The 9,713-nt window shown below is 38.9% G+C and overlaps 1 protein-coding gene across 1 annotated transcript in view; it reads right to left on the reverse strand.

Moving 5' to 3' along the window:
- The window catches only part of SPATA17 (spermatogenesis associated 17), a 150,394-nt gene that overhangs the window by 63,504 nt on the left and 77,177 nt on the right, over positions 1 to 9,713 (reverse strand). The window contains exon 5 of the mRNA XM_004375931.3: positions 2,262 to 2,397. Within this exon, the coding sequence (XP_004375988.2) occupies positions 2,262 to 2,397 (136 nt within the window). The remainder of the gene's footprint in view (positions 1 to 2,261; positions 2,398 to 9,713) is intronic.

Genomic DNA, 9,713 nt, shown 5'->3' on the forward strand with positions numbered 1-9,713 from the left:
ACTTCATTTTTTAAAAAGAAATGAGCGCTTCCTTGAATTAGATAGAATGATGGGAGGACACAGAAGCAAAAATGATTTGTCAAATAGGAAATACGTAGATCACAGCACCTACAATCAAAATATGACATTAAATTAAGTATTTTTAAAATCCTATTTAGCCTATATTCTGAATGGCAGTATCATTAGATAAAAACAGATGCCTATAATTGGTGGTGGAATTTTATGAAATGATGTCTTCACCAACATTTAGGTTTGCTGATTGGTCTTGGGGTGAACCAGACTGAACTACTCCCCGTGCACATTCTTCATGCCAACAATGGTATCCTCATTCTCCAAGTTCCTATCTGTTTAGTGTTTCAGGAGGCTATTTTCTAAAAGGCAGTTTAGTAACTGCAAAGGAAAAAAGTACTTTCTGAAGTATTCAACTTAATCTCCAACACGACTTACTTCTTGGCAATCCCATATTTACAATGTCCTTTTTTTTTTTTTCTTAGAGTTTGGTGAAGTAAATCACAACCATCTTTTTCTTGAGGGCCTGACGTGTTCCCTCGTCTTGGGCAATGAGGACACCTCGGTAACTTGCGCCTTCTTCCTCACCTTGGCCATTATCGAGCTGCGGTTCCCACGTCACTTACCACCACAACAACCATTCCCTTTACTTCCCTGGTGTGTGCACTCTTCTCTTCTTAGATCAGTTCCTCGTGTTGCAATTTCTAGAATATGACCTTTATGTATTTGCTTTTTCATAAGATGCCTTAAATCCCTTTTGGGAAGAGGTGGTGTGTAAATGGGTCAATCTGCACTGACAGACAATTAACAGGATCAATAGGTCTAGTAGTGTATGGAACTCAGTGGCTCTAAACCCAGTCCAGAAAGTCACTTACTACTTCATTTTACCTGTGCAACAGGTGAACAGGTGAACACTCCCTTTTCACCACCTTTAGTAGAAGATATCTTAGTATCTTCCCAATTTATAAATTTTTATGGAACAGCTAACAAATATTCCTATGGAATCACGTTCTGAAATATTTATTTCATCCCTTTCTGTATCGTGTTTTGTGACTAGTGTTTTCTAATTCCGAAGCCTTTACTGAATCCCGGATACAGGCGAGGAGTACTCACGCGCACTATTCTGTGAATTTAAGCCATTTGGAAGTTTTGATCTAAGCCCAAAATTAAGTAGAATATGCTGAAGATAAAAAACATAATACAACAAATCCTAGTGTTTACATTTTGGGAAATACCCTAGTGTATAATGGTGGTTACACTAAATGCTTTTATTAAAGCAAGGTCTCTTAAGAATGTCCTCAGACAATATGTTTCCCTTTTATATTTTATAAACGTTCAATTCTTTTCTATCTACAAGTATAGCACAAATATAAACGTGTAGTTATATAACGTATGTATGCACATGTATACACACATTATGTGTGTGTGCAAACATAACATGTATGTTATATATATGTTTTCTATATAACACTTATATGTTAAATAAGGGGTCCTGGTGGCACAATAGTTAAGTGCTCAGCTGCTAACTGAAAGGTTGGTAGTTCTAACCCTTCCAGTAGCTCTGTGGGAGAAAAACCTGGCAATGTGCTCCTGTAAATATTACAGCCAGGAAAACCCCATGGGGCAGTTTTACTCAGTCATATGAGGCTTCTATGAATTCAAATCAACTCAACAGCACCTAAAACCAACAATACATGTCACATATATACACGTATAAAAGACTTATTGTTACATACAACATATAAATATATAGCACACATGTATCGTATACACATCTTACATAAGAAACACATATATGTAACATACATATATTAACATGTCTATGACACGTGTGCACACGTACACAACACAGTAATATGCATGTCACACATATACGTGTGTTAGTTATATATTGTTATCCATGTACATCTCACACACGTTACAGAGAGAGAGAAAGAAGCACTGATCTCCACGCCTGAGAGTTATCTTAACTCCATCCTGTGACCACAGGTTCAAGCCCAGACTCTGGCTGGCTTGCCAACAATCCATGCTATTGATCATAGGTTATCTGAGCCATAAAGCATAAGAACACAACACTGAAGAAAAAATAATTTAAATCTTCTACTGACACAGGCGAGCAGCAGCATCTTTACATAAAATGACTATAAATAATTGTGTAAGCATGAAGGTCTATAATTATTTATATTTGCTGTAATCAATTTATTTTCAGCATTTTAAAAGGAACGTCGTTTTTAAGTACTGCATTATCTCACCTTGACATTGATCCATTTCTTAGGATTTTCGTCTCGGAAACGTTGATGTCCATAAGAATCAGCGCCGTACTTGCTTGATGAATGCATTGACGGCGTGTACTTTTCATCCTTATGGTAGGAAGAAAATGGCAAAAACCTGAAAGATACAATAGTTAGGTGATATTCTTAGTCTTATTTCTAGAGACATGATTTTAAGAAATCAGGATTTGGAGAAGCAGTGTAGTATAGTGAAAATAGTACATAGTTTGGAATCAGAATACTTGAATTCCACTTCAACCTCAACTGCTTACTATCTCTTTCACTAAACTTCTAGGAATATTCATTTTCTATGAGACTGTATTTCCATACAGAGTTACTGTGGAAGGAGCCCTGGTGGCGCAGTAGTTATGTGCTCGGCTGCTAACAGAAAGGTCGGCAGGTGGAACCACCTGTGAAGGAGCAGTGATCAATTTAATATATGTAAAGCACTTAGCATGGAGCCTGGGAAAGAGCAAGTGTCCAGTAAATGATGGGGGTGCTAACAGTGGAAGTAAAAGTAGTGGCAGCTAGTTGTTGAGGCTCTCTTTGCTATTATTATTATCATCGTTATTTTTTATTACTTAGGTATTGTTATGATCAACATGAAAGAAAAGACCAAACTTTTAAAATCCATATACACTCTCACAGAATATCTAAGATTGTGATGCGCTTCTGGTATAATCTGGCGAACTGTTCAAATTCCTCCCCAAAATATGCTGAAAGAAGAATAGAGGAAGAACGAAAGTTATAAATCCACGAGAAGAAAGAGGACAGAGAGGAGAGACAGCACATGAAAACAGCAACAAATGTTTGGCAGATGGAAAGCAGATGAAACAGCCACAACTGAGACAAGAGAGTTAAGAAAACCCAAATTGAGGCACCAAAAGAGAAAGATGCCGTGAGAAATAAGCTGATTTGTCCTGCAGAATCATGGGAAAGTTCGGGACTGAAGTCACCAGCTAGTGCAGAAGAGGAGAGTGAGAAATAAAGCTGAGAAAAACATTAAAAGTCATGTAAGGAGTAATCACATCCTCACACCCTATCCCAGTCCACGCAGCCATGTTGTTAGCTGCCATGAAGTCAGCTTCCAAGTCATGGCGATGCCATGCACAATGGAAGGAAATGCTGCCTGGCCAGGTGCCAACCCTATGATCAGCTGTAGATACATCTTCACTGGCTGATTTTCAGAAGTAGATTGGCAGGGCTTTCTTCCCCATGCAGCCTATTCTCAGAAAAATTTGCACCGAAGAAAGAGCTCTGGTCGTTGGGAAAGTAGAAACAGTGGAAGGCCAGAGTCAGGCACCAAAGGGAACACAGGGATTTCAGTTCCAGGTCTATCTGTCGAACTCTTCCCTAGCATTCCCTAAGTGAATGGCCAAAAAAACCAAACCTATTGCCGTCGAGTCAGTTCTGACTCATAGCAGCTGAACTTAAATCCTTCGGAAGATCAACTGCATTTTCTAGGAAGATACAGAGCGTTCTCAGAGAAAACCCTTCGAATATCAACATTCGAGATTTCTTAATTGAAAGGCTGTATTGTAGTGAAATCTGTGAGTCAAAAAGCCACTCCCACACACAAATGCAGTTTCCAATCTGATTTTTAGAATCATCTATTATAATAATTTAAGACTAACACCAATTCGGGAAAACTGCCAACATGAAGGAAAGACACGAATCTAAACGTACAAGGTAACCTAGTGGAATCAGACATAATGCAAGAAAGAGGAATAAACTCCAGAAATGTTCAATTAATATAATCAAAGAAAATATGGTACCAGTGAAATAAGAACTGGATATTATTTTAAATAAAAGGAACATTTAGAGAAAAAGAGCAAGCTCTGGGAAATTGAAAAAAAATATATAGCAAAATGAAATATTTCGTGAGAGTATTCAAAGATAAAGCCACGGAAATATTACAGCGTGTAGAACAAAAGAAAAAAACATGGAAAACAGGAGAGAAAATATAAGAAGAGAATCATTTCAACAGATCCAACATTAAATTATAGGAGCTCCCAGAAGAAAAAAACATGGACAGGAAACGGGAGGGGATTCCCAAAGGAATACAGTATTACAAAGAAGATCCAGAACCTTCTTCTAGATTAAAAAAATACATTGACTTCCTAAGAAAATGAAGAAAAACATAAAAAATGGGTCGGGGGAGCTGCTGGAAGCTTCTAGAAATTAAAGAATAAATAGGAACAGGAGCAGGCATCAGACTGACATTATACCTCTACAAAAACCCTGCAAGTTAGAAGAGAATGGAGCGATCTCTTAAACATTTTTGAAAGAAAATAATTATCAGCCTAGAATCCTATACCTAGCCAAATTATCAATTAAATGTGAAGGTAAAATAAAGACATTGGTAGACATGAAAAATCAAAAACATTATGTCCCATAATCCTTTCTCAGGAAACTACTGGGAGAATCGTTTTATAGCTGACTAAGGCAATAGAAACCAGGAATGTTACAGAAGAGGAGGAGTCAAGAGGAGAATCAAATAAGACTTTTTTTAAGGGAGGAAGTGTCTGTCATGGGCATCCACTATCTGGCAACCTTTATATAGCAGATTAAAAACACACACACACGCACTGCTATTTTTCTTCATTCATTACTCTCAGTAAAACTGGCATAACAGTAAACACTCTTAGCGAATAGCACTGATTTTGAACTATGAGTGATTCTAATAGAACAATTCTACTAAATCTTTTTATATCATTTACTAAACAAAATTATCCGATATTTGAAGAAGGTACTTGAATTTAAGAAAAGTATCAAACCAGTCTAAGTTCTTAAATTATGATTTGATGTTTTTTGTTTAGATAGTCTTACTCATACATACCTATATAGGATATTATAAAACATAGTAAGACTATTATGAAGGAGTACTTTATCAAATATGATTCTGTGTAATAATTTGTACATTTGTTCTGCTGAGAAAAAATAGTCTGAAATTAAGACTTGGAGAAAACAAGGTTGAGGTTCAAAACACATTCATTGAGTCATTCCCATATTTCAATATTTCCACAGTACCATCATATTTATCTCAAGAAAGGTTTTGTTTAATCTCAATTCAATTGAAAATTTACTTTTGGCATTGTGTTCATAAATTTGCTGTAAAAATAATAAATACAGGAAAATTACTGTTATCTCATCCATTTTCACACCTCTTTACAATTCCTTTTTAATGTCTCTTACTAAGCTCCTTTTTGCCCTGGTGGCAGAGTGGCATTCTCTACTACTGTTTAAAATAAAAGCAAATAAACACAACATGAAGCTTAGAATGATACCAAGTTACAGAAGCACGCATTACATGTGCTGTTGGGAAAACGGCTCTCATATAAGACAAATTACGGTCCTTCCAACACTAATTTGCACATGGGATGGGCGTCCCACACACAAAAATTAATGCAGCCCCAGTGTCCCTGAGTATACAAAGGGGGTGCAGTGAGCTGGCTGCTGCACTGACAGTTTTTATCACTTCTGAACTGCATTTTAATAGTACATTCTTTTTTGTGTCTGAGCAAAATTTGCTTTCTCAGGGGACTGGTGGGCTGAGAAGACAAGACTGAAAGACTAGGTATTTCCCTGCCCATGAATCAATTTTCCTTTCATTGAGTCATAATATTTCATTAAAGTAACACTGGATGCATATGCTTAAGTGTATGTCTGTAGGTGTATATGTATAGCTACGTATAGGTAGATTGATAGATATTAAAAATATTTAGATGTTCTATAAATACTCTAAATAAAATTTATCTTCAAATTAGAATGAAATCATTTAATTCTCACATAGGAGTTTCTTGATAAAAGTGAATTAGCTATGAAAACACTAAATATCACTTTTGGCTTATAATCAAACTTTTAAAATACATCTTATACCAATTTTAAATCTATTCTCAGATGTATTTTATACTTGCCAGTCAGTAGTTAATAATTAATTACTTTTTAAATATATATTATATCGATTTTAAATCTACATTCAGATGTATTTCATGCTTGCCAGTCAATATCTTTCTTTTCAATTAACTGAACATCTTGTTACAAAGTAGGAAGATATGGATTTGCCCATTATTTTTTATATCCTAATTAAAGATACAGATCTGGCAGAAATTCTTAAATACAACATAAATGTGTAATGATATTTACAAATACATTATTTGAAGTCTGGGCAGTTAAAGAAGAATTGGTAGAGGTCTTAAGAAGCAAAAATTTTAATTATCCTCAGGAAAAAGAGGTCCATTGCAAATAAATTATGGAGTTTATAAACATTCAATATTCATATAATTATTATCATTTTCCAAAGAAGAGGCATAACAAATTACACGTATCTTTTTTTTTTTTCCTTATAAATCTCTCTCATTTTTTCAATTTTCTTATAGTCTTACTACTGTCACTTGTAATTCCAGGTCTACCTAAAACTCATTTATTTCACTGACAGATGATTCAAATCTTCAGATGGTGAACTTCTACTGCCTATTGATTCAAGCCTAAATTCTTCAGCTCAGCTGCCTACGCTTTCTAGAATGCACTTAATCTATTCAGTCTCCTACCACTGGCTACTTATAATTCTGTTGATTTACCTCGCTTTCTTCTCCCATCCTACCTCTCTGCCTTTGCCCACGCTACTCCACCTGAAATGCTGATTCAGACACTAGTCATTCTTCTGAACCCGTTTAACACGAAGCTTTCCCAGGCAATCTACCCACTTCAACCCACACTGATTTATTGTCAGAATATTTATTCATTAACAAACATTAAATAAACCACTTTTATGTGCTAAGCAATTTGAAAAATACTGGGATATAAGGATGGAAGGTGCAGTCTACCTACCTAAAAGGAATTCACCTTCTAGTGGGGAGGGAGGGATGAGGCAGTAAACACAGGTAGAATGTGCTAAGTTCTGTGATGTATACATCACAACAAGCTATTAGTGCACAGAGGAAAGTTTGTATCTGTATATGCATTTGTGTATGGGGTGTGGTGGGTTATGGGCAGGCAGTTAACAGGGTGGGACATGGAAATTATCAATAAAACTCTTCCCAGACCACGTATGCCCGAGCTGAGTATTGAAGAAGTAGAGTTAGTCACGTTAAGAAGCTGGTGAAGGCTACTTTAGACAGAATAAATTTTTGTATACCGTTGTACATTTTTAGACATACAATCTTTGCATATCTTCAGACATACAAAGACATGGAGGTGAGTTAGAGTGTAACATGGCATGCTGAAGAAATCCAACAGCGTTCACAGAGCTGGAAAATTGGAGGAACCAGTAGTGCAGTGGTTAAAGCACTGTGGTGCTAACCAAAAGGTGGGTGCTTCTAACTCACCAGCTGCTCCGGGGGAGAAAGATGTGGCAGTCTGCGTCCGTAAAGATTTCAGCCTTGGTAACCCTATGGGGGAAGTTCTACTCTGTCCTATAGGTTCGTTGAAATTGACTCGATGGCAATGGGTATGGTTTTGGGTGCTTATGGAGGAAACAAGGTAGATCATGAAGAGCCTCAGAGTGGCAATGAGATTACCCATGGAAAATATGTGTATTAATAGACTACAGAGCTTTATAAATTGCAAAATATTTTTTATTTTTACATGCAAATAAATTTTGACTATTGAGTAGGGTAGTTATCCAAGCCACAGTAGACTCAGTTTAGGTAAATCATGTAAACATGGGCATGGTGATAGAGATGTAGAGATATCAAGATACGTGGCTATGGTACAGGTTCTCAAACACCAGCATGTAATAGATCAGACCCCTCTCCCTTAAAAAGATCTCAGTGACAAGGGCACAAAGCAGACAATTCTGACTCATGGCAACCGCATGTGTGTCAGAGTAGAACTGTGCTCCATAGGGTTTTCAGTGGCTGAGTTTTCAGAAGTATATCGCCAGGCCTTTCTTCTGAGGCACCTGTGTGCGACCCCAGCTTCCAACCTTTTGGTTAGCACCTGAGCACATTAACCTTTTTGTACTACCCAGGGACTCCAAGCAAGATAAAGGGACACTTTATTACAAAGTTCAGAATTTGACCCTAACCTCAGTAAATTTTCCCATGAGCTATACAAGGGTATAAAAATAAATCCTTTTGACTAGGTTACACCCATTGCTGTCGAATCGATTCCAACTCATAGTGATCCTATGGGACAGGGTAGAACGGTCCCCTAGGGTTTCCAAGGATGTAATCTTTATGGGAGTAGACCGCTACATCTTTCTCTTGCAGAGAGGCTGATGGGTTCGAACAGCTGATCTTTGGGTTAGCAGCAGAGCACTTCACCACTGAGCTACCAGGGCTCCTTGCCAAGGCTATCCCAAACCAAACCCAGTGCCATCAAGTGAAATCTGACTCCCAGTGACAGGAGAGACAACAAGCTAGAGGGAGTTTCTCCCAACGCCTACGGCAGAGCTTGTATCAGACCACAGTTTCTCATGTGGGAACTGCTCCTGGACCTGGCCTTGGCTTCTCAACAGCTAGGAAACATCAGGGATCTGATGAGAGGCAGTGTGGTTTCTCTCCAGGGAGAACGGCCTCCCTCTTACCACCCAGCTCAATGAAGGGAAAAGGAGGTACAGCCGAGGATTCTCTCCACAGGGAGTAAATCCAGGGCGATGCCTTCCTGCTAGGATCTCCTGGGAGGTCGAGAGAAACGCCCTAAGAGAGACAGGCCTCCCAACTGGAGCCAGGGCCCCATGTGGGACTGGACACAGCAGCACTCATCTCACTTGAGCTGATCCGGAAAGTGATGGTGGGAGGGGGAGCACAGAGGGGAAAAAAGAGCTTTAAACTCCCCTAGAGGCAGCTCCTTACAATTCTGGAATGGATCCTCAGTTCTGGGTCTGTATGGTTGTTGTTGTCTGCCAGCAAGCCGATTCCGACTCACAGCAACCCTATAGGACAGAGTAGAACTGGCCCACGGGGTTTCCAAGGAGCGGCTGGTGGATTCGAACTGCCAACCTTTGGTTAGCAGTCTGAGCTCTTAACCACTGCGCCACCAGGGCTCCCGGTTTCTATTAGGCAAACAAATACTAGGTGTATAATAAATGCTTGGTGACTTGACTCAGCTAATTAAACCCACCAGGTATGCTTTGAATAACTAACATGTTCACTACATTGTGCTAGACACTATGGGTACGAAAAGGTGATTAACAAATGCCTCTAGGTTTCTAGATGTCAAATCCTTCACATCTAATAAGGGATAAAGACCAACAACTGCCACAATATAAAGGAGAGGGGAGCAAAGCTTCATGATAGAGGTTAAAACAAGAGCACGGCGACGGAACACTGGGGAGACGTCTCCACCGGGCGACAGGGGACACTGGGGAGACGTCTCCACCGGGCGACAGGGGACACTGGGGAGGCGTCTCCACCGGGCGACAGCGGACACTGGGGAGGCGTCTCCACCGGGCGACAGGGGGCACTGGGGAGACGTCTCCACCGGGCGACA

Source organism: Trichechus manatus, unplaced genomic scaffold (genome assembly GCF_000243295.1).
Source record: "Trichechus manatus latirostris isolate Lorelei unplaced genomic scaffold, TriManLat1.0 scaffold00039, whole genome shotgun sequence".
Classification (NCBI taxonomy): Eukaryota; Metazoa; Chordata; class Mammalia; order Sirenia; family Trichechidae; genus Trichechus; species Trichechus manatus.